Source organism: Sardina pilchardus, chromosome 13 (genome assembly GCF_963854185.1).
Source record: "Sardina pilchardus chromosome 13, fSarPil1.1, whole genome shotgun sequence".
Classification (NCBI taxonomy): Eukaryota; Metazoa; Chordata; class Actinopteri; order Clupeiformes; family Clupeidae; genus Sardina; species Sardina pilchardus.
In genome coordinates this window covers 7,939,473-7,965,284 of record NC_085006.1, presented here as the reverse complement: position 1 = coordinate 7,965,284, position 25,812 = coordinate 7,939,473, and the positions used below count along the sequence as shown (strand labels likewise).

At 41.3% G+C, this 25,812-nt stretch overlaps 1 protein-coding gene across 2 annotated transcripts; it reads right to left on the bottom strand.

Annotated features, from left to right (window-relative positions):
* Positions 1-8,013: 8,013 nt before the first annotated feature.
* On the bottom strand, positions 8,014-16,007 carry tbx2b (T-box transcription factor 2b). 2 transcript variants are annotated; one of them, XM_062551707.1, is made up of 7 exons: positions 15,195-16,007; positions 13,907-14,198; positions 12,510-12,656; positions 11,178-11,254; positions 10,844-11,013; positions 9,204-9,811; positions 8,014-8,479 (listed from the first exon to the last, which is right to left on the bottom strand). In XM_062551707.1, the coding sequence occupies exons 1-7, from the start codon at positions 15,554-15,556 to the stop codon at positions 8,042-8,044; spliced, it is 2,094 nt and encodes a 697-aa protein (XP_062407691.1). In that variant the 5' UTR covers positions 15,557-16,007; the 3' UTR covers positions 8,014-8,041. The 2 variants fall into 2 exon arrangements, with proteins under 2 accessions (XP_062407691.1, XP_062407692.1); XM_062551708.1 differs by having other exon boundaries at positions 13,931-14,198; positions 15,195-16,004.
* Between the last annotated feature and the right edge of the window lie 9,805 nt (positions 16,008-25,812).

The following is a 25,812-nucleotide window of genomic DNA, read 5'->3' as shown; positions in this document are numbered from 1 at the left end:
CTCATAAGTGAACTATAATCTCACATGTTTGTTTGGATTACTGATGTGGTTTCAACAAAAGTAATGATATTCCACAAATTGTTTGACAATCTTTTCTATAAATCACATATCCCTATTTAGCATGCACCAGGTATTATTGTGAAAATATTGATGAGGTACTAGTGCTCTGGGATGTTTGACAGATACCCGGACATTAGAAACAAACATCGCAAATGAGTACTTTGTGCATCAAATATTTTAACTTGTTCCAATACATCATTTGCCAGTTCATACATGCACATGGTAACTTACCTTTAATATCTCTGTCTAGGACCATTTAAAACTAGTACATGTTGATCACTCAGTGAATGTTGATAAAGGTGGTTTATAAAATATAATACATAATATAAAAACAGGTCAGTGTGCAGGTACTTTGTCCTTATTCAGTTCATATCTTTACCAATGATACACAAATGTTTTTCTTCTTTAAGATAATATCAAAATGTCATATACTGTTTCCAGTAATGCTGACATTAAGATTGATGTTTGACAGTGTTTATTCTTCTGATATTTTGACATTATTGATAGCAGTTAAGAGTATAGGCTATTTAAAACATTTACAAAACTTGTATTCTAAGCAGTCTGTCTGTGTTAACAAGCTCCTTAACATGTGTGTAAAATATGACAAGTCTCAGATATCTATTTTTTTACCTATGTCAGAAATTACAGTTTGCTACAGTTCAATTGGTAAAGTACCTAATTACATTAAACAATGCTGGGCACCAAACAAATCAATTTAAGCTTCTCTTCACTGTTGGCAATTTGGCAAATTGGTAATTCTGTGGTGATAGACCTAAATTCTTTTGGCTTGTGAGGGTATAGGACTGTAGACAAAATATTATCAAATAACTTTGAATATCAAATAACTTCCTGCAGAATCTCATTAAATTTTCTTTGGAAAAGTTTTCAAACACCATTTGTTTCAAATGGCAGACATCCCCTAATATCATAATGTTTCTTGTTCACTTAGGATTGAAGATATTACTGCAATTTACCTACGTATGTCATGTTATCTACAATGAACTGAAAATGACAGAGAATGCTTAAAAGAAAAGACAATGCTACAAAATATTGAGGGGAATCTCAGCATTTTTAGATGGTGAAAGCTACAATTTACATTTATTTACATTTATCATCATATGTCAGATTGGTTCAACATCAATTTAGTATATGTATACTGTATATGTCTACATTTATATGTCAGCACCATACTAACATATTTTGGACAAATATTTTCCCTCAAGTGTTTCACATTTATCTGAAGCTATAGCTGTATGTGTATTTGAAATAAATGCATGTTGCACATGATCTGATCTTGAATTCATTACTACAGTTTAGTGTTCTGTTACGTCTTGTTTACCGTAGTTCAAAATGACAGTCAGTCATCATCAAAACATTGTGTTTGGTGTTTGCATTGTGTGAAATATTCACGGATAGGGGTGCATTTCTGTGAGCTGTTCTATTTTAAGCGAATGACAACTTCGGAGTTGATAGATATTCATAATAGAAAAAATTGCTTCTAGATGCCTTTGTTGCATGATGTTGGGCTATGTGGAAGCTCGCGCTGCAAGACACTCTCTCTGCTTCTTTGTATCTCTCCATCTGTTACTGAGTGTGTGCCAATGCGCATATTCCTGTGTGTGTGTGTGTGTGTGTGTGTGTGTGTGTGTGTGTGTGTGTGTGTGTGTGTGTGTGTGTGTGTGTGTGTGTGTGTATGTGTGTGTGTGTGTGTGTGTGTGTGTGTGTGTGTGTGTGTCTGAGACCCTCTCGTGTCAGACTCGGCTCCAGGCGTGAGGATGTGTGATGGCCAGTGTGTTTTCAGAAGACTCTGGCGAGTTTAGTCTTCCACCCACCCCGGCCCTGCGACGCTTCGTCCATCATGACAGAGACTGTTAGTCTTTGGTAATCTCCGGCGTTCATCTCGCTGACCTGGGGATCAGCTGTGTCAGGCCAGGCTGCGGTGGAGGAGGCTGAGGAGGTTGGCAGGGTGAGGAGGGGTCAAACAATTTCTCAGGGGTCAGACACGGCACTCCATCTCTCCCCCCTGTCCTCTTACTGAGCTGTTACTTTCTTTAAGAGTCTTGTTTTGCTTTCATGTACCTCCGTAGGACTCCATGTTGTGTTCCATACGTGAGGAGACACCAGAGATGTGCCGTATACGAATGCTGCTCTCTCAGACTGATTGGAAGAGGAAAAGGGGGAAAAAGACACAAATGGTCCACATCACGTGACACTGACTCATTTTGCCTTCTCAAGATGTGTTGCTGAAGCTTCCCCAAATGACGTGTCACGAAAACCTCATTTTTATCAAGACTTTGTTTGATTTAGCCAGATTTATTTGACAGTATTTTTGTATGCGGCGCAGTGAAGAGCTCGTGTTGAAAACGTGGGGACCCAGGGGGTGGTTTTCTCTCTCTTTTTTCTTGCTTTTCTTTGTTGACTGTGGGGCTGTCTGAAGAGTGGCATTCGCACTCCGAGCATCACCTTTGATCTGTGCTGCTGATGAATTGTGCGGCCCATCGCAGAACTGTCAGGCGGAGGGTGTGGAGAATGCGCCCCAACTTGCTTCTTCTCAAAATGCAAGTCTGTCAAAAATGGCTAAGAGTTCCATAAGTCAAACTAACTGGCAAAACCACTCCATTCACACAACAAAATAGAGAATATAACAAGGGCAAACAATTGAATGTCAACAGCTTTTCATGATATCCTTCACGCCTTGAGATGGTCCTTTATGTCTGCCCACACAAGTGATATTTGCTTATAACCATTCAGAGGGTATTTGCTTTCTACATCATGATCATGTTTAATAAGTCAAATATTAGTTGTAGTCCACTTTAGAGTAATGTTAAATTAGAGACTAAATTGTGTGTTTACATGTCTTACCAAATGATGAGTTATGTTGCCAATTTTGGAAGTTATGTATTTTTCCAAGACTGCAATTATTTGATGTTTACGATATTCATGAATCAAAACATTTCCAAAATATGTATTCCAATAATATACAAAAGTATTAGAGTTTTGTAAGAAAAGAGACTCACTGTGACATCTAGTGGTCATTATTTGTACTGCAAACAAAACATTGTTCCTTGCTGAAACAGATAGCAGAAACATTACTTTAAAAGGTCATGCCGAATGTGACCTCAGACCCGAGTATTATTATTATGACTAGAAGTACTTGAACAACATTAGCATTTGGTGACAGTATAAAGCGATGCTGTGTTCCCACCATAGTTTGTTTTGGCAGCACTCCCGCGTTGGCATTTCAGCCAGTGACACAGGTTGAAAAGCACAGTGACAGGTTACCAGTGAACCCTGCAAATGTCAAAAGTGAATCATCAATCCTCGTCTATCCTCACAGCGTGACGGGGGACCTGATTTGACGGAGTCTTCTGAAGGCATTCATCTGGGTGTTCTCATGATGACTACAGCTGTTCCTGTTTTCAGGAGGTGGCAATGACTCTCAGAGCAGACATTCCTGAAGGTATTAGATCAAGAGATTCTGGACTCAGGACACTGACAATTAAAGCGCCATAATCCAGCCTGATATATGCTGACTGTAAAATACCTTCCTGGGAGCAAAAGTGGAATTACATTTTTCTGGAACAGACGTCTGCAGGTGAGCTGAGACCTAAGACTCAGACAAATGGCCTGTTCCACCGTCCACATCTTTGTAAGGAAATATTGTTGGATATTTGGGATACTCCTGCATTGCAACGTGCTATGGGACATCTCCCCTGCTTACAGACGAGGACATGTTTAATGTGGTTGTCTGTGAGAGTAGAGCAGTCACCAGTGGAGTTGTCTGGTCTTTGCATTGTGTTACTGTCCATGCACAGGGTCAGATGCAGCACCTCTGCACCTAAGCCTTGTCTATGAATCAGACCGTGTTTGTATGCACATCAATATGCCCTGGAGACAGATATGCCAAAATATATGTTTCTCTGAAGTTTAAAAAACGTCTCCATGAAAGGCTATGTCACCAGGTACTGTATAGAAAGTACTGAACTGGAGTAAAGCAACACATGTAGGTTATTAATTCGATTCTATTAGATGTTGTTAGATGCTATACAGAATGTGTGTTATTATATTAACATTTTTTTTTTTAACAGAAAATGTGTATATATGAATACCACTGACACAAAAGATTCCTCCTGAATTACATTTCTGGAGCACTGTTGATATGTTCCCAAAGAGGGCAGTGCAGCTGTTCTTTTTCACCAGTCGCATATGTTCAGAGAAGCACTGAGCAAATAGCCTGCATGCATGTACAGATTGGGAGTTCAGAAGCGGTGCAGTCATGGCCATATAACCCACTGAATTACAGTAGGACGTACCCTACTGGCCTGTGATGGGTACAGTGTTGTCCTTATATTTGTACAGTGTTGCTTGCTTATGAGCTGGCTACTATGGAATATTCTTAAATAGTGTTTGTTTGCAAGATTAAATCTCAGTTGGAATAGAAAAATTGCTCAGCAAAAACAGCTTCAGCTTCTATAATAAAGTTGTTTTGTAAAATTGTTGTTTTTCCCTCCGTGTTTTTAAGTGTGTATATGTGGTTGTTCATGGAGCATTTGTATTATTCATCAATATACAGCAGTTTGTCTAATTGTATTAGCCTATTAGACGCCATGCTTTAGCAGACAGTTTGGAAATTATGAAAATGTTTTTATTCAAGGCTGACAAATGTATGAAACCGCTCCCCTTCGACTGCCACACACCAGAAAATACATGCGAGGAACATTGTGTTTGACACTGGTTAATGTTTTAGCAACAATAGAAAAATAACTGCACATTCTGATCATCGAAGAAAAACGTAAACAGACTTGGCCTTTTTATCCACTACCATCACCAATAATTAACAGTCATTGCAGTCTATTGATTTGTCAATGACTGATTCCTTTGGACAAACGGTGCAAGGTCGAGCAGCTCGCTCTGTTAATTGGAGATAACAGAGTGTAACAATGGTCCCTTAATAAAATGGAAGCTTGTGATTATGGCGAAAGAATGAAAAGAGAAGAAAAGAAACGGGAGAGAATCTCTAATTAGGAGCTGCAGCTCTCGGGATGTGCCTCAGCCTTTGTGAGCGGGTGTGGGGAGGCTGTGTGGCCGGCAGGCAGGCGACAGGCGCCGGTTGCCGGACAAAGGACTGTCTGCTGCCAAAGTGGTTAGGCGTCCAAGCTCCCATCCTTCCCAACTTCCCTGCCGAGGCGCTTAACCCTTTCACCATGATACGGGCCTGTTCCTTGTGAAGGTCGCTTTTTCTACTCCTCCGTGTCGCTTTTTGACACACACACACACACACACACACACACACACACACACACACACACACACACACGAACGAACGCACGCACACACACACGCACACGTATGCAAGCGCGCGGGCGCGCACACACACGCAAACACACACACACACACACACACACACACACACACACACACACACACACACACACACACACACACACACCCACACCAACACACACACACACACACACACGCACATACTTGAATTTGCAGAGCGGTTAACACAGGCAATATTTTTGCATTAAACGTTATGATTATTTACATGGGATTTATCAACAACATTTGGCTGTTGATCGAGGCACCCCCGCAATGGTTGGCCTAAAACAACTGCGAGCGACAATCAAAATCTGGTATTACACGTAGGCTCAGCTATCATAATGGATCATAATGATTTGTAGGCTACCTATATGGAAGCGCAATTGGCCTACATTTCCATCCCTGACCCCTCCCAAAACTCGGTTTATAATGAGATGTAAAGATGCCCCCCTCATATCATATTTCAATTCAAAGAGGCGAAATACTGTTCGACTGTAACCTGATGATCCGACTGCATCTCCGTGGTTGAAATTCTGAAGTCTCAAAGGTCAACGGAAGAGCAGAGGAAGTGGGTCATTGAAAAGACTGTGTGTTATGAAAAGGGGGGTCCGTTTCCGTGTGGAGAATGCCTATAAATACACTTACATTACTATTCTCTTACTATAAATACCACACAAAACTACACAATGGTAGAAGAATCCAGACAGGAAAAGACGGAAATAAATCTGATTTTCGTCATAACACTGATGTGTTTTTTCTTTCACAGTAGACTTCTTAAGTTTAGAATTTCCTATAGAACACCAGAATAACACATTTTCTCATCTGAAATGTAGCCATTTAATATCAAGCGTATAGCCTAATACTGGTTTGATGATAATCCAAAAATAATAGGCTAATAGAACTCGCATAAATTCACACGCAGCCTGCTGCTCATAGCCTATACGTCTAATGTCTGACAGCCTATTCTGAATCTAGTATATGCTTGTTATTCTAAGGAAAAAAATAAAGAAATGTAGAGAAAATAAGAAAAATAATTTCACAAAATGTAGGATATAGTTCAACATTTTTATATCATCTAAAACTCTGTTGTATGATAAATCACACATGGGAAGGAACAACAGAGGGCGCTACACACCTAAAGAGTGGAAAACATTCCTCAACCAATTTCAGAAGAGCCCAGTGTTTTACTGTGCACACTAGTTTGCATGGGGGCTGACCGTGAAATATCGCCTTCCTAGGGTGGTAATGATTTAGAGAACGCCGCACCACTTTTGAGAATATAGCTGAGATCACACTGGGAATTTGAAACCTTTGTCTTTCAATAAAAAGCCTCTAGACGAACAACGGCCTGTTGTATTGTCAGTGGGCCTTGGGTCTCTGGGCTGTGCATAAATATGTGTCAGCAATTCTGAACTTCAAAGAATGAAAAACATAAGCCTAATAGTCTATGTGTCAATCTAAGTTAACTCACTGATTATCGACAAGTACAAACAATAAATAACCAATAGGCTACTTTCAACACATTGTTTTTTTTTATTGAAATTGTGAGAGAATAAAAAAAAAATTCCCGGACAATCAGCGAAGGGGGATATATGTGTATATACCCAGTTCTTGAAGAGGAATGTAATAGTCTCCTCTGTGTTGGAGTGAATGAACCTGAGGTTTTCTACCTTAACAACAATCCGGTATCAAAGATGGGGAATTCATACCCCAGTGATAAGTGTGTTTCAGTTTTTTCTTTTTTATTTCAGCAATTGCTACTATGCAATGATGGCACACGTTTTCCTTCACGTGTCACAGGCAGATTAAACAGCAACGAGTCACAGATAGAAACATTGTTTCTGTTTCAAACCAACAAGCGCTAAATAGCTTTCATTTACAATATACGTTCAATGTAAAATGAAAAAAAATGTAACGAGTTAAATTCTAAATATTATATACACGCCAATGTACAGCTTTGAATAAATTAATACCAATTTGCATATTCGTGGATCCTTATAGCTTATGTACAGAATTATTTTTAATTACATAAATAGTTAGGATACAATTGTCCGTCAGCTAGTCTATTGAAAACGGGTGAAACTAATTTTCTTGACTTGCAGAGTGTTCTTCCCATCCCTTTTGAAATAGATTTCATTATTTGGACATAGCTTGTTTTGTTTTGAGTCCATGGTCCTCCTTGATGTTGAACCGCTACTCCTCTGCCAAAAGCAATAATTTGAGGTCCAGTAGACATCGCCGACATGCTCTTACACAAACGAAAGCATATCTTTCTCCACAAGTACTAGTGACTTGTACTATGTCCATCTCCTCGTAAATTTTCGACCTCCTTCGAATGATGCCGAGGCCTTATCAACATGCTCTACATGAAATATATTATTAGTTGTAGATTGTCTTCGCAGCATTCCCTAAACCTGGTCAAGTTTTCACCACTACAACATCAAGTTTTCTCCTATTCTGGGCTGATATATTCTTTTGGTTGTACATATGAGTGAAATGTGATTTTTTTTTATTTTTTTTTACTACTTTATTTTATGGGCACAGAATATTTTGTCAATCCGTCCATATAGGTAGGGGCATGTTCACCTAGAAATAACCATCTCTAACCTCCACAATAATGTCAGGTGATGCAGTGGAAAGTTGCAGGGATCTCGCTAGGTCACTTGGGAGAATCTCGAGTCGGAGATACCTCCCTCTGGCTTTCAAGGCCACTGACCAGTCTCTGAATATTCTGGAGTTCATTGATAGATTCCTTCATGGATGATTTGGGCGATCCGTTCCTCTGACCAGCTGCAGCTTTGTGGTTATGCTCAGGTGCGGGGCTCGCTTCCCTGCTGCCGGATTTAGAAGATTCGGACGATGGGTTCAGGCCACTTGGCAATCCGGTGGTCAGCAGGTTTGTGCTCTGAGGAATGGACACGGGGAGCTGATAAGGGTTGAACCGCAGGCGAGGCCGGGAGGCGCTGGTAAGGAAGGGATTCCTCGAGAGTGAGGAGGCCGCGCTGCTGGTGGGGAGAGCCGAGGCTGCTGCGGCCGCTGCAGCCATGTATGTGTACGGGTATGGGAAGAGGCCCCCGAAGGTTGGCATAGGAATACCCTGCAATCAGAAACATCCAGAGAAAACATTTAGCAAACAGAACACGCAGCAACACGCACAGCCATGTTTCCCTGCACTTGCTTTATAGTGAGAGTGAAAAGACAGATTCCAAACTGTTTGCACAGCAGGGTATGGTGCACGAGCTCTCTCTCTCTCTCTCTCTCTTTCTCTTTAAAACAGCAAACAGCAATAACGGTTTGGCTTCATGGAGCCTTTTCAGATCTTCTGAAAGTTGTCTTTTCAGAAAAGTAAATTTCTCATCGATTAAAAATCGATTTCTTTCCATCCTTCATAAAGACTACACAGACAGTTTGTTTTGTAAAATATCCCTATTTGTTTGTCATAGGAAGAATTGAACGATAACTAAGTCAGTCAACTTATAAATCATACCATAATGACATCAAATAACCTTAAAAGCCAAATGTTTACTAACAGTGCAATTAAACAAGACCATTCGATCAAATGTAGGCCTGTGCACAAAATAATGGCTGGGACAGTTTTAAGACCTCAAGTGTTGCCTTCAGTTAATTACAGGCTATAAAATGTGGTATCAAATGTAGTCAAGGCCCACAACTAACAGTTACTTTCTTATTATGACATTTTACACAGGCCTAAGTTCTTTTTAAAGTAAACTTTTTGGATTACGCGTGTGCTAAAAACATAGCAAAAGGTGATAACAACCAAAGTTGTTAAAAGCAACAACCAGACATAGAAAAGCCCTTACCTGAGAGGCGAGCATGTGTTGCGACAGGTGAAACGGTGAAAAGGGGCTCGGCGTATTCCCAGTGCTTTGGCCCGAAAGACTTCCGTTTTCCAAGCCACTTGCTCCGGAAACCGAGGCCAATAGATGCCCCATGCCCATGGCTGAAAAAGCGCCAGGGGCCATAGCAAACTGTCCGGGGTGGAAAAGTAAAGGTTGTCCGGTGTTCAGTGGGTTAAAGAACTGTTGACTATGAAGGCCTGAAAGGGCCAGGCTTTGTAAATGGCTGGCGCCAAAGTGAGAGGGGCTCTCCGTCTGAACCATCAGCGGGGAAAAGCTCTCTTTACCGCTCAAGCCGGCATTATCCGCGTCTTTTTTAGAAGTTTCTGTTTCCTTCCTGTGTCTGTTCTCAGTCTTGTCTTTCTCCAAGTTTCGGATGCTGAAAATCGAATCGCTTGATTTTTTGCTGTCTTGATAGTCGTCTTTCTTCTCCGCACTGGGCCTGTCTTTGACCCGGTCATCACATCTCGGACTAAATGGCGATCGGGGCTCAGGTCCAGGGCTAGTTGATGGTGCACCACGCTCATCAGGTTGGTCAAGTTCCTGCTCACTGTCAGTGCAAGTTTTCTCATCTGTCAACAAAAAGCAAAACAAAACAGTTTGAATATAATGGACAGAGTTTTGTCTGGGGCTACAGAACTGGCAACGTTAGGCTTACTCAACGTAGATCTAGTTTTTTATTTATTTATTTTTTTTTTTAACAAATCCACTCAATGAAATATATTACCTCACCAGTAAACACGGAGTGTAACGGTGTGTAATGTTGCATGTTTCAAAACTCATAAAATCGTGGTTTGGAAGACTGAGAAACACATTAGGTAGCGTACCTAAATTATTTTAAAACTGCAGTCATGATTTAGTGTTAACATGCCTTGTCAAACCATTTCCTTCCTAAAGGTAGAAGTGCAGCCCTATTCAGAAAGCATTACTTCTGAACAGTATTATAGGCCTAGGTGTGCTGTAGAACTGGCATATGAACATTTATATGAAATGGAGTTATAATCGAATTGCATTCATTTAAGATGGAGATAATGTGTGGGTTTAGATCAAGCGACACAACACCACAAGGCATTTGCAGTACTCTTGTAAGATTTGTTCACACCTGACATCAAAACATTTCTGGAAACTGAGCAAAGACAATAGACTATAAATTGGAGCTCATGCCGGCAATCGATATATTAGGCTACTATAAGGTAGCCTACATTATTTTAAAATATATAGTTTTATAGGTGCATATTACAAAATCAATAGCATGCCTGTGTGTGTGTGTGTGTGTGTGTGTGTGTGTGTGTGTGTGTGTGTGTGTGTGTGTGTGTGTGTGTGTGTGTGTGTGTGATGTGCTACTTGTCTTAAAATTTGATCTGAATACATTGGGTTACTTTCGTCGTGGTAGATACACAACCTCTTTAAAAATATGCATTGGTATTTATATCTTTAAAGATGATTCTAATGGTTTCTGCTATTGTTGCACTCCCACTATGTAGTTGTATAGGCCTACACTAACCTCAGGGCCTGTACTAGTTCCTATGAACCAGTGACAGAGGAGCGCCCATGCCCAATTACGGATTATTCGTAATTACGCATTAATGCAGAATGCTATTTACCCCGACTGCTTCGGCTGAACCTCAGGGGACTAGACGCCGGTCTGATTGGGGAATGACCACCATCTCTCCCCCCGGTAGGCTCACTGGAGGACGCATCGGAATCAGCGCCATCTCGGTCTGCTTTGCATTGATCCTCGTATATACGTAGTGATGGAAGAGTTAACTGTTTCCTAAAAAATAACAAGATTTGTTAATTATCAACAATCTTGGAAAACACGAAAAAACTACTTGAAACATGTAATATAATTATTGGTAATCTTTAAGCCTATACAGGACATGCGAATTTAAAAAAAAAGAAGAAAAAAAAAACCCCAAATGTGTCATGACTACTTACCTCTTTTCTCTTCTTCCATTTCCCGTGTCTCTAAATCCTTTGGCAAAAGGATTATTATCAATCTTCAGTTGTGTTATCTGAGACAGAAAAGAAATTAGGGAGAAAGTTAGAGTGATAATAATGATTAATTTGCCCATTATATCCCCATTGATGATACTGTTACAATAGCCTATAATCGACAACGACATTACCACGGACACTACGATGGGGACACTTGTCAAAGTTTTAGTTTATCAGTTGGTGTAAGTGACGTGCTCTTCTAATCATTCACTTTCAGTTAAACACGCTGTCTCCTTCATTATAATGATGGCACGGAAGGCTTGCATTATTGATGCGTGTGTAATGATCGAGAGTTGCCTCCACGACCCCCGTGAGAGGGGGGTACGTCCTGTCTTACAATTAAATTGTTTTATTTTTCCATAGATGTATACGATTAAATCCATGGAGGGGAAGGTTTTCGGATATACTACAACATATGATACTATATTAAAGTATAGTCATTTGTAAAACCTCGCTCTTGCGATATTTGCCCTCCTTCCCCTGTTGGTCATCCAGGCAAAGGTAGATAGTCTAGCCTACTATCAGGCCCTGTACATTTCGGGTGTGCATAGAAGAGGCCCGTTTTCCTCCTTGCCTTCTATGGACCTCTTGAGGAATTCATGAATGAGCCAATCAGAGGGCCGTGGATCTCTTTGCCTTGTGCCCTGCTTTGATCGCACTGCTATACGGAGTGTGTAGCTCCCGGACACATACTAGCGAGCCTAAGTGCCTGCTAATCGATTGTGACTCTTTGCCATAAACTTTACGATACCAACAAGCCCACCAGGCCCCTCGGACACGGATGCCAATTAAAATCGGCAGTGAGGGGAGGTCGGCCATAAGGAAGGGAATTAGAGTGGAACAAAAATAAATATAGTCACCAAATCTTTTACTGCGTCTTACGGATACATCTCCGAAACTAAGTAAAGCGTCAGCTATAACTAATATTTCTTCAAATGGCTTCACCACCATGAAGGAACGCGAATGAGAATCTGGAACAACAGCCATGCGCGTAGGCCTATATGAGCCTACTATAACCAACATGAGGCGTGAGAACATTATTAATGTTCTTAATCCCATCTTGAAATATTCTACCAAAGGAGGGGCACCAACTGTCAATGCAACTATTAGAAAATAAAAAGTAGGCTGTTAGGTGACCAACTAATCCACCTAGTTTTGGCAGCATGGACGCAAAAAAGTTTCAAACGGAACTTCCTATTGAATAACTCTGAGAATATAAATTTAACATGAGATACAAAAGGACCAAAGAAAAATCACATCAACACATCATACCTTGTCATTCTGATAGGCAGTGACAGCAATGAATTCTGTTTCGGGGAATACGTATGTCCTGAAAGTACTGTAGGGCAGCTTCAGAATGTCGTTGGCTCTCACAATATGAAACCTTGGCTGGTATTTATGCATTGAATTCAAAATAGTCTGTGGGAAAAGAAGAATGCCTGTTATAATAAAATAATCTCGTACCCATGTAACAATATCCCTTGGTCAAAGCAACGCATAAAAAGCCTGTGACCTTTCTCTCCTAAATAATATCAGCCGCAGCAGGCCTTAATGTAGCCTACTTATGTGTTTACATATGCACTTCTTTATTTCCCCCAAATAGGCTAACGCAATAGATTACTGTTAGTGACAGCAGAAACTGTACCTAATAGCAAAGGTCACATGACCCGGGCAACAAAATCCCGGATGTCACAGTTGATGTAGCCTACTTAATTAATTCAAACCGATTATATGACTGCAGGGCGAAAATATAATGGAGTCAGAAAAAAAGTACCAGGTGAAGCAGAGCACCACCACCAATACACTGTACCCGGCCATTGTCTAATAAACAAGCCCTCTTGACCCTATCAGAATGCAAATAGTTGTCTGCATGACATGCACATTTGTTATTTGTTTATAGTCAGTTTGTTCTCCTGCCTCGAGAAGCCCACTGTAGTTTGAGCCCAATCTTATAAAGAATATCCGCACATTTATAATTGAATATTGCACTCACTCTCTGTGTGTTTATGCTACATAAAGCCAGAATGGGGTTGAGGGGGCTGGCGGTGAAATACGCAGAGGCCTAGTGAACGAACACAGGCTGCTTTTCACTGCCAAGGCTTCCTATGCCCAAATGAAGATATCAAACTAGACTAGCCAACAGGAGGCTCTGTCTATCGCAGCCGTGTACCGAGTCCGCGCTGTCTGACCTGATTTTTGTCTGTTAGGCTACCTGATTTAGCTCTACAAAACTCGTCACAAAAATGCATGAGCTATATATCTAACACATATAAACAAACACGCACAGCGTGCATTACACGTTTATCAAAACACAGCATGAAAACAATTGCCAGTATTGCATAAAAAGCCAAGCTCTTGAATTCAAAATATTAACGTTAAGCTGATTTCCAGTTTATCAACAGCAACAGAAGCACGCAATAGCTGCGTGCCTGTTAATTTACTTACAGACTAGACCTTGATTTTGAATTGGCCACCATATTAAAGTTAATGCATCAAATGCACACCAATCCAAAAGTTTTATATTATGTGTTAAGTTAGCGCTAACATGTTTCTAATTTAAAAGTATACTTTTAAATGAAACACTATTTCGAGGACCCATTAATATTTTAAATTCAACAACTTCATTAATCCACAACAGCAAGCTAGACATATATGAAAAAGAGACTTACAGCGGATAGTAAGCTATTACTTACAAATCCATGTTTGTCCGATATATTGTTGGTCAGCTTGAGTTTATGAAAAGCAACAGGCTTGGCCATCCACTGCTCTCCGGTGGCTGGACTGTCCGGGTGGATGTACATTCGCTTGGGCATCTCCGGGTCGGCCTTTCCCGCAACCATCCAGCGAGAATTATGGAATTTGTAGCGGCAGTCGTCGGCAGCGACTATATCCATTAGTAATATATATTTGGCCTTTTTATCAAGACCATTTATTCTGACTTTAAAAGGTGGGAACATCCTCCTGTAAAATCCAAACATGCGATATTAATATATGAACAAAACTCTGTTCACAAATGCAGAGTAGGCTATGTAGGTCTACCCCAAACACACACACACACACACACACACACACACACACACACACACACACACACACACACACACTACCACAAATGCAAAAAAAGTATTGCATCAACTCTCCGTATTTTGATAACATATCCTATTGTCTGTGCTATATGCTACATTATTTGAAAGAAAGAAAGAAAGAAAAACTCGCACTATTTGTCAGGTATAGTTGTGGAATAGGTACATGGCAAATCATGAGTAGGCTAAAGCTTAAGTCAGACAAGGACATCTTCAAACATTGGTGTTCAGGCTAGTGTTCAATTGTGAGGTAAATTTATGTTGGGGCACCATGCCCTAAATCACAATTCTTCGTCAGTGACAGACTGTTTACAAAATCCAGAAGCTCAACTGCCATTACAGAATGCAGTTTGAACTCTGGTTTAGTTTGTTCGGCTAAATTCCTGGAGAGGCTTTGCCATCGCAATTTTATTTTTGGATGCAAACGGCGGTATTGTAAGGGGAAACGTTATTAAGTTCTATTGTGACCAGGCTACATGGATCATATTTTCAGCACGTAGCCTAGGCTGCAACAACCATACATAGGCTACATATAGGTCATAATTGCTTTCCTTGAACAACATGGATGGTTTAAAATAGCCCGGATTTTTGCAGTAGTTTATAGTCTATGATATATTGACTCTGTTGTTGTTATTATTATTTACTTTTGTTGACGCATAATTATGAATTTAACGCGAAGTGACAAATATTATATATAAAAAAAACATCAGTCCTATCAGTTGGACTATCGGAAAACAACGTAGAATTATAGCAGTCAAATGTCACTTTATTGAATATTTAAATGTAGGTTAACAAAAAATAAAGCTAAAAGCATGATCTCAACAAACAGCACAATGGCTGGGGCGCAATGTCAGCAATTCAGACGCTTCCTCACCTGCCAGATTTCGTAATAACCATTTCGGTTCCTAGTTTATGGAACTGGTCCCACAGATCCTTGGCCTCCAATGTCACTTTTGGGTCGTCCTCGACTTCTTCCTCCGGCTCCAGGCTCTTCAGGCTACGCAGATGAGCTGCCTGATGGTGGTGACTCAGAGCCGGATGAAGACCTGCCTCCGCGGCTCCGGCGAGGGTATGATCCGGAATGGGCTTAGTGAGAGCCCCGGGAGGCAGCGCCAGCGCCGGGAAGAATGAGGGCTGAGCAGCCGCTAGGAAAGCTGACATGGGGAAGTCAGTTGCCCGATGTGCGTGGAAGGGGTGATAAGCCATGGCAGTCCCTGTGAAAACTGGATCTCTCATCGGTGCATCCAAAAATCGAAGTGAAATTTTGATAGAGCTTGGTATTTAGGTTCCACAAAACCCGTGCGTATCCAGAGAAATCTACTTTTGAACCAGTGGATATACGGAATAACCTCAGAAAAAATAAACCACTGCAAAGAATGATCTCAACACGGTCTGGAGGTATCGCGAAGAGCAAAAGGCAAGCTTGGTGGGGAACTACAACTTTAACTCCCGGAGCGAATGATTCCACGAAGTCCTGTAATAATATCAGTCCAAGTGAGCGCAACGACACTTTGGATGAAGGTTCGGGCTCCGCTGTTCTCCAACAGTCGCTTTCAGAAAAATAAGATTACTCTTTCGATGCGGATGTCCATCCAAGCGCGATCATTCTAGCCAGACGCGGAGTTGAAATGGTTAGGTCTTACTCTGTCCACTGTAGAACTGTGAGTATCTCACATGTCCTTCCTGCTCCGATCTCAGCACTAATGAACCAAGCCCCCTTGATTGCTGATTTTACGCTTCCTGGACCAATTGTGGGCCTCTATAGGCGTGGTTTTGACAGCTCCGGCCAGGCTCGAGAAGAGGGGGTGGACAAGAAGGTGTCGGAAGCATTAGCAGTAAGAAAACATGTCAACAGAATAAAATATTAACCAATGACAGAAAAGATCGGGAAATCCCACCCCCATCTCCAAGCCAAGCACCGGGTCAGCCCTCAATTCTTAGCCGGTGGAGACAGCTCTCCGGTCGGCTTGCGCTTTATAATTACGATGAGGTTCTGCTCACCTTGTCCACGGGCACCAAACCTACGCACTGAAACACTGTCAAATTGCGATCAATTCTTACAATTTTGCCGTTGTTATTACAGTCATATATATATATATATACATTTTCAAAAATAGCAAACAAAGCTCGGACTCCACAAAATGTATATAGAACATAGCCTAGCCTACAAAAGCAACTGCAACGAAAGAAAATAAATAATCAAAACAAGCAGGGAAAGCTTTAGCGATCTATTTAAAGCATTATATTTTTGTGTGAGTTTTGACCTCCCAACAGCCAATAATAATTTGCATTCGCCAATAGGCTGTCTGGTTGGCTAAGATAGCGCGGTTGGAGATTTATTAACTTATGAATGGCTGATTTTGCGGAAGGGGAGCGTGAAGGGCGTAAGATTGCCATAGGACGATATTGAACATTTATCCCAACAATGACCATTTCCGCGACTCGCTGCAGCTTTGCGAGTGACTACATGGGAAGGACAGCAGCAAATAAACCGGACATTGCCACTTTAACGGCAGCCCCGGGCCATTCGAAAAAGCGCAGACACAGATGCCGCATTCAAGCAAGAAGAAAAACGGGTTGAAAGATCCTTAAGCCTAAAATCAAGCGAGGAGAGAGGGTGAGTGCGAATCCATATTCTCTATGTGTCAACTTAAAGTCCATGTGATTTTTTTCGGCGATGTATGTTGTAGAGTCCGTGCCAAACACATTTAATGTGCGATCAAACTCGCATTATAGAGAACAAAATCTATACGGGGTTTATGCTACCGTTTCCGAAACTACACTAAATACACAGAGTATTTAGGCTAGAGTGTTTATTCAACATAGCATCTGTTTTTTTACTGTCACTATGTGACTGTTTGTCGGTCCCAGACAAACGGTGAAATTGATGTTCAAACGTCATTAGAAAATGTCTCGAATAAGGAAGACTAAAGGATTGGCATATTACGCATAGTTGCACCTTACTGGGGGGTGAGGTGAATTGCGTGCGTGTGTCAAACCACATTGTGAAGTTTTCACCATCCTAACCTGGTGTGGTTCCTAGAGCGAGTTAAGACTGTAGTGTGTGCCTTTAAGAAACCCTTCGGTGGACCCTTGATTAACTTGGATCCAGTTTGTTAAAGAGCCGCTTGGCGCCAGTCGGCTGCCGTACCACAATAAGAACCGTCTCTTGTCACTTCATATTTACCCTGCAATCCTCCAACAGTGCACTCCAATCCCTAACCCTTTCACGCAAAACCTTCGGCTTATAGTTGAGACTTTAGGCTACAAATTCACTTGAGCCGACTCTATGCTCAGCTTTTAAAACCGGCAAAAATTGATGAATAGACCCAATTAGTTTGCCCGATTCATTTTAGTCGTCTTTCTGAAGGACATATTGACGGCTATTATATGAACAATTCGGTCCCGTGGCAAAAAAGACGTTGTGTAGCATGACATAAGGAAAAAACGCAACGCACTGTAAAAAAAACACATATTTTGATTAACCCTTAATATGCCCGTAGTTCACCGTCACAACACTTTATTGTTTTGATGGTAGATTTATGATCGGCTTGTGCCATTTCTGTTTGCAACTGACTTCTTCAAAATCAGTGAAACTTTGCCCGAACGCTAATTACGGTGTAATATCTATTCCAGCAATGGCTGGGAGGCGTCCGAGAGGGAGAAATAAAAAGATGCTCCTCTTGATGATGAAAATGAGAGCAGTATTGAGCTGCAAAACGGGTTGCCTTCTTGCAAATGAGAAAATACGCTATTCAAGACTTATTCAGATTTATATTTGAAAAATGTCCCAACTCTATATAAGGGCCACTAGAATTGTGTTTTGTCGTGTGCTCAGGTATGTTTAAAATATCAGCTAATATCAGTCAGACTCAGAAGTGGGTTTACACACTTGTTGCTAAAAAGGGGTGCAGTGGAAAAACAACTACACAGTCCATAAATCAGGCGTACAGATAGCTATGCAAACCTCCGATGCATTTTCTGAAAATGGGCCTATCTGATAAAGATAGCCCATTCCAGGTTCATGCAGTTGCACCATCGCAACAGATAAACAGATAAATAATATTTTAAAAAGTTGGTTTGTAACTAGCAACAAAAAGTTGAAGTTTGCATTCAGAATTATTAGTAATGAACAATGAGTGTGGATTCAGTTGTTGGTCAAACAGGTACAACTCAGATCGGATGTATTAGCTGCAAGGTGTTTTTGTTGATCGTGGTTAGTGAACTAATCATAGAACACAGCGCTCGTCTTTCACAAACTGTAACAATACCCTGCTCTAGTCTTATAGACCCGTGTCCACTCCCCTCAGGTATTTTTTTTTTTTTTTACAAATAGCCATGTTTACTACAATGATGGTCTTTGAAATAATTAAAATGTTAAATAGTGTGGTATTGTATTGTAGCCTATAGTCTAAGAAAAGTTGAATAACTCGAAGTCATGATAATAGGCCCACCTAAATTACCAAAGTTAATTCCAGGCTCTGTCTGTAATGAACACCAATGCATCAATGTCTTTAAACACTAGGCTACTTTACTCTCAATTTATAGCAGATAGCCTATAGTTTGCTGAGTATTGTGAACTTGATGAGGAAATAATAATGCTTAGAAGCTATTAATTATCCGTTTATAATTTCTATGAACTAGATAAAAACGAACTGAGAAATAAATGTTAAACGGTATGCTGATTTTGGGGCTTTAAGTTTGACATGAGCGTTTTGAATGGAAATAGATGAACAACAGATGAGAATGGTAATGGTTTTCTGTGTTTATACTTAAGGAACTAATCACATCAACACAGTTCCTGCAATTACGCTTAACTTATTTTTTCTTTGCTTCCTCGCTGTACACACTGAAACCGACAAGAATGTAATCAAGTGTTGTGGTATTATCACAGATGACTTCAAAGTCATTGGTGCTGGAAAGTTTTTTTTTTTTCAGGCACTGCTACTGTTCAGCGCAGTCTCACAAAGAAGACACGCAACACATCTCTAATGCGAGTGCGTTTAACAAGTGGCTGGTGCACTGAGACATTCCGCTTACTGTATCTCGTCGGTGTTGCTGACATCGAAGTAGTCTTGTATGTATGCAGCTTTTACAGAGTAGACTACTAAGACGCAACTCCACACAAACCCATGTCACGCAATATGCCCCGCTACACTGCTGTTAGACCTTACGTCCTTGAAATTTCTGCTGAGGATAACTTCTCTAATTGTATTACATTTTTTGGACGGCGAGGAAATGAATATGTTATGCTATGAAGATAGTTTGGAGACTTGTCAATACTTTGCACATATGATATGGAATAAGAGGACGCTGTAAGGCGCATTGGTCATTAAATGGCTATTGTTCTTTTTTTCTACTTTAACAGCGTTGCTCCTTCTTTTCATCTTTTCATCATCTCGTCCCATCTCTCTGCATCATCTCTCCTGCTATATTTAGCCAGTAGACTGAGGCCTTGGCGCCAGACCGTTTAAGACCTGTCAAAGTCCCTCATATTTCCCCTTGTCACATGTATACCCAGCGCCTCCGCTAGCTACCAGCCCCCTCTCCCTTCCTCCTTCCCTCTCTCCCTCCCTCTCCCTTTCTCCCTCCACCTCCTTCTCACCATCTTTCTTTCATTCTGGATTTGTCCATTCACGCACACCCTGTTAATGTTTCTTTACATTTCTTTATTCTCATTAAAAGATTGCATTTCATCCTCCACTCTGTTTGCGAACGCATGTAATTTGCTCTTCTCCCAGCCCACTTTGTCTCATTGACCCGAGTCAGCGGGGCTACCGGTGCCCTGTCCCATCCACTTGCTCAAATTGCGACTGATTGGTGAAAAAATAACAATTCATACAGGCAGCTCCAAAGTCTAAAACATGGCGAGAGCCCATGTCTCCGCCAAGCACCCATTTTTATGCGCTCCAAAGACTCCGTTAATGGCAACCGCACGAAAAGGGCAGCTGAACACTGGAATTTGTTCACAAGCCTACTGCAAACTCCCTCGACACCCAATACAGTCTTCTTGTGCTGTGTCTGGGCAGAAAACACCCACATACTTAGCAATCATACACAGTAAACACCTATTCACAAACGTACCACATGCGCCTAGATAACCTGGTTTGGACACAAATCGCCTACTTGACCAACGTAATAACTAGTTATTTGTTGTGAAAAAAAAATACCTAAATACAAAAACAATGCAATGTAGAAATAATATCTGAACCAGTACAGAATGCACATATCGTGTTGCTCTGATGCCCAGTATTAACCTAAATGAGGCCTAAATCGAAGGGCCTCGATAGGAATACATAGTCCAAACTTTGTCACTGCTGAAGTAACCATGCCCTTCTTTCAAACATCGATTAAACAGACACACGGTGGCAATTCCCAAGGTTCCAAAGATAAATAGCCTATAAGCCAGTCTACAGGACACCTTCCGCAGGTAACAGGTGGGGGCGCTAAATTACCCCAGGGAATAAAGGAGACCTTGCTCCGTTTTCCTGTGCAGTCAGTGTATCGCTCCACCTTATCTATTTTTCTGCAGGTCATAGGCACAATTTGCAGTGCATGTGTGTGCGTGCGTGCGTGTGCATGCTGTATGTATGTATGTAGCCTATGTATGTATGTATGTATATGCCTTGAACAGATTTATACATAGCTGCCATTGTTTAAACATTAGCCTGTTGCTGTCATTTTTTGTCCATGCATGTAATGTTTTCTTTGTTTTTACGACAATTGTAGACGTCCTTCCTAATGAGTATCAAAGATCATAAACTTCGGCTTCTTAAAGACAGAGTAGTAGGCTAATGATTTAATGTTGCCTTTAAACTTTCAGTGCAACAGGTTTTTACATTCCACTAGGCATGGGGATAGGATAAGTGGTCAGTGGGTGTCGCATATAAACATCAACAACAACCCAGCCAATACTGATAAAGTCTATGGAAACATTTGAGCCGGAGGACTCATCAAGCAGGCTAGCCTAGAAGCTGAAATCTGTAAACAAAGCAAACAGAATATCAAGATACCTTTTCATCAACAGGCAAAAAGAATACCCAAATGAATGATCTAATTTAGGTTGAAGCGGAAGGTGAGGCGTGTAGCTCATAGGGACAAAGCAATTGCCTGTCCACCCGGAGTGCTCGGGGCGCTTTTGATCTGGAGGCCTTTCCGTGCGGTGTTCTGTGTTGCAGCAGGTGGGTTTGTTTTTGTCCAGTGACACTTCACATGACCCGGGCAAACTCCACCTTCCCCCGGCGCTAACCTCCGGGGGTTTTCGGCAGTGCTCAACCGAGAGGACCTGCTGGCTGCAAGACAGGATGCCTACATCACTTTCCCTCCAAGAGATTTGCTTCGAATTATTGAGGAAGTAATATGGTGGCTTTTGATGCCGCTGTGATTTATATGAATTAGGTTTATTATAGGCAGCTGATAAACCACCAGAAGTGAATGTCTGATTGAAAAGAATGTATTATTAATCCGATTGCTGACCCCATTACCCCTCCCCAATCAAGACGCTACATTAATAATAATAATAATAATAATTATAATAATAATAAAATCTACCGGAAAAAAAACAACAAGTGGTCAACAGACCTGCATTGCTATCAAGCCTAGTGAAAATATATAGGCAAAAAGAAATAAAGGAACATGTCATAATGTTTTTTGTCGCGGAGCTGGAGAAAGCAAAGGACAGGCCTGCATTCCACTAAAGTGCTTACACATTATATGCAAATTCTGCCGCGGCTAATTTGGGGCAATTCGTCCTTTATCTAAATGTAACAAATAATCTTTCAATCTACAAACTGCTAATAGTCTAAACTCACTTAAAAAGTTACTCGGGCTTTAATCTTACAACTCAGTATAATGTAGGCGAGTGTCCCAAGCTTCTATCACTGCTCCGGTCTATTGAAATGAAATGGAGCACTTTGATAATCCCACATTGATAGGCTTATAAGGAAACATTTGCAAAAGAGCCTCTGGAGTAACCGTAGATTAAACTTAAATTCAGATCTCATTAAACAACCTGGCAACTCTTTTTTCTTTTTGCCAGCAATGCTGGGGAATGCAATAATCATAACAGGCCTGATATTAATCAATCTAGATAGCCTAAATAATAATTATGAATAGCCTTATAATACACAGGTACTATGAATCACCGGGGTTCACACTATACCGGTTTCAGATAGCCTATTCATCGATAGGAAAATAATATACAACAATTTAAAATGTTCAGACTCCTGTTCGTTGTTTTTTGATGCTTAATGTTTTTCAGTTGTTTCCCCCCACTCTTTTCAGAAGGACACCTTTTCACCACTTGCAAGTCACGAATGTATTGTTTTCGTTGCACTGATTTAACGTTAAGCTGTTAAAATGACATGATTTTAGTGTGTAGGTGGGCTAGCCTACTCATGGCATCATCAGACCTCCTGCACACAGAGAACACGCTGATGAGCGTGATGTGACCGCGCGCACACAGGTGCTCGCGGTGTTCCGGGAGATAAGATGATCTAATCGAGTTCATTCATGAGCTAATTGACACGCTTGCATCACCGCGAATGTAAAAGCCGAACTCAAAACAGACATCACCTCCATTGTAAGTCTTATAAAATAGGCACAAATAACACAAAAATGACATTTAGTTTAGTTTTTAGAAGGTATTGAAAGTTCATATAGTCAACACAATTTTAAGATCGTCTAAGGCAGTTTCACTTCAAAGCGGATTGTTGACATGGTAATTTAGGGGATATGTTTATGACGGTGCTTTCGGGTATATAGCTTAGTCAACAGATGATTTATCTGAATAGCCACAGAAGGTCTGCAGTTTGGAGGCGTAATATGATATTAACAAATTATTTTAGGCGACAGAGTTTGTGCGTTTGGTAATTCATCTTAATCAACAATTTGAGCAAGTACGGTTTTGTGCTGTTACCAAATACATCAAGCATGATTCTCATCCGTTAAAATCGAGTAAAAGACATCCACTTGTGTGGTTTGAACGTCACACTATAGCCAGACTCTTGTTTATTTTTGCTGTGTCGACCTGTTGAGTGTGATCCAAAGTTCACGGTGCAATCCGTGCAAGAAGAACATTGAATTTTATGTGACGTGATATGAAATTATACGAGGTTTAAACGTTTTTAAAGTTTAACTTAATTTACAGTAGGCTACACCGTTTCCGTAACATCCTCACATGACATCATCTAATTATAAAAAGCCTAACCTAACTTGCACACAAATAACCCTCTTCTGCCAGCATATAAGAAAACCGACGATGAAGGAAGTTTGCTGTATTGGTTTACGTGGTTTACATTATGAGCATGTCTTTACACAAATTGTTGTGGTCTTCTAACTCCTAACAAAGTGTAATGTTATAGACTACCCACGTTCCTCTTAAAATTAACGTTTTATTTAATTTGACAGGGAGGCACAACAGAGTTTTTGCCATTCAGGTCACCGCGTACCTAAATGCTTTGACTGTGTTCCACTTTTAGTGTCCAGTGCTAACAAAGCACATGTTGAGGTTACAAACAGGCATCTGATCAGTGGAAGTAGCCTACACGAAGAGGGCAAACAAAGCAACGCATTTTAAAAAGAAGTTCTCCTAAATCAGTGATCGCCAAATTAGGCTACGTGAGTTCAAAGGAGGCTTTCTAGGTTCCCTTCCTCCTCCTCCTCTATTTCCGTGAACGTAAATGAACTTTTACCTCAAAAGCAACTCGAACCGTCCTCCTTTGCTTGTCGGTGGTTTAAAACTCGACCAAGGGGAGCAGACAAATTGGCATGCACCATGTGCGCCCTGGCCTGCGGACTGCATTGAGTCGACTGGCCGTGGGCCGCAGAGGTCTGTCTGCCAGTGCCGCCGCGCTGCCACTCTGCTCTTTCAAACGTAATCAGATTAAGAGGGTGTGTATTGTGCATCTTGACCAACCTAAAGTAAATGCACCACAACTAAATTTGAAACTCATTGCGACCCAGCTCAAGAAGTGCCCAAATTGATTTATGAGCAAGGATGACACTTTATCTACGGCAAACATCATTACCAGTCGAATGAGAGTGCATAAATGAAAGGACAAGAGAACAGGCTATAAATATATGTCCATCAGGTGATGCAGTTTGCCCTATAATTTGGTCACCCCAGGACTCCTAAAGAGCTGTATAAAAGACACTGGGCTCCCACCACCTCCAAATGACTCTTATCTCTAGGCCTGATATTTTTAGGCTGCAAGCTCCAGCGACGTGACATGACCTGACCCTCCCCGGGCCAAGGAGATCCGTGCAGGTATATCATCCCCAGTCTCCAGACGCCCTTTTCTCTCTCTCTCTCTCTCTCTCTCTCTCTCTCTCTCCTTCCATACAGGCGCTGTGCGAGGGCGAGGGCCAGGGCGGGGGGCCTGCCCTGCCCGTGGTGAGTGGACCGGTGTGGGTAAGAGAGCAGGGCACTCCACCCATGGGCACATCCCCCCTGGACAACCCGAAGGAGCCAGCAGGGTAGACCATTTCACATTTGCAATTCAACGCGTCTAGAGCAGACATCTTTAGAGACTTAACAGGCGTTCACACGAAAGGGAAACACAATCCAAGTGTGCCAGCAAACGACCACAGTGCTTCTTTAGGATTCTATTCCCTTCAAGCCACACACACAAAATGCAAGTAGTATTGTTTCATTTAACCTCACAGGAAACGGCGTATAAAAGGCAGAGAAGGCAGCCCCCAAGGTTATCTCGGAGGTATGTTCTGTAAAGAGGCTTCACATCCTTTATGTGAAACAGCCAGCGTAAGTAGCCCAGGCCACAGCACACAGGAACCTCCACCGATGACAAGCATGGAAAGTTCTGGCACCAGACCACTCGCTTGTTTTCTGCAAGCGGCACCGTAGCAGACGCTGTTGTTACATTTAGGAGAGATGCTCAAAAAGATTTCCTACGATGATGTTGTTGCACGTCTGGCAGAGTGTGTTCATTTGCAGACAGACCTTCTGTTTCTTTAGCGAGCGAGATATAATGTCTCTGAATGTCACAGGATCCTCAAATACATCACAGACGAAATTACTTTTTTGTGTGTGTCTGAAAACATCTTTTTAACAAAGACTAATGTCAACTTCTGTCTGTCCCTCCTGCGGCTTTCGCTGCCTTGTTCTCCTGCTTTCTCTGTGATCTCAGACAATAAAGACCATTGCATTTACATCAGTCTGGTTTTGTTCGGGGCCTTTGACGAGACCCAGTTCATGTTTCACGGAGCTGCGCTGACATCAGGGCCTTTGATGGTTATTTATGACGGTCTTACAGCACTTTTAATAAAGCCCACAGTTAATCATAACGGCACAGCGATACCATCTTTCTACAAGCCGAGTGGAGTGCATTGGTTTTACATATTTCACAATAATTGCAAAATAATAATTGTCAAAATGACATACACACACACACACACACACACACACACACACACACACACACACACACACACACACACACACACATACACACACGCACGCTATCTCTTTTACT

Coding starts and splice junctions, on each gene's coding strand:
- tbx2b (XM_062551707.1), bottom strand. CDS start 15,556: ATGAGAGATCCAGTTTTCACAGGGACTGCCATGGCTTATCACCCCTTC. Junction 12,657..13,906: donor GTAATAGCTTACTATCCGCT/GTAAGTCTCTTT, acceptor CTTTTCCCACAG/ACTATTTTGAATTCAATGCA. Junction 11,014..11,177: donor AATGGAAGAAGAGAAAAGAG/GTAAGTAGTCAT, acceptor GTTATTTTTTAG/GAAACAGTTAACTCTTCCAT.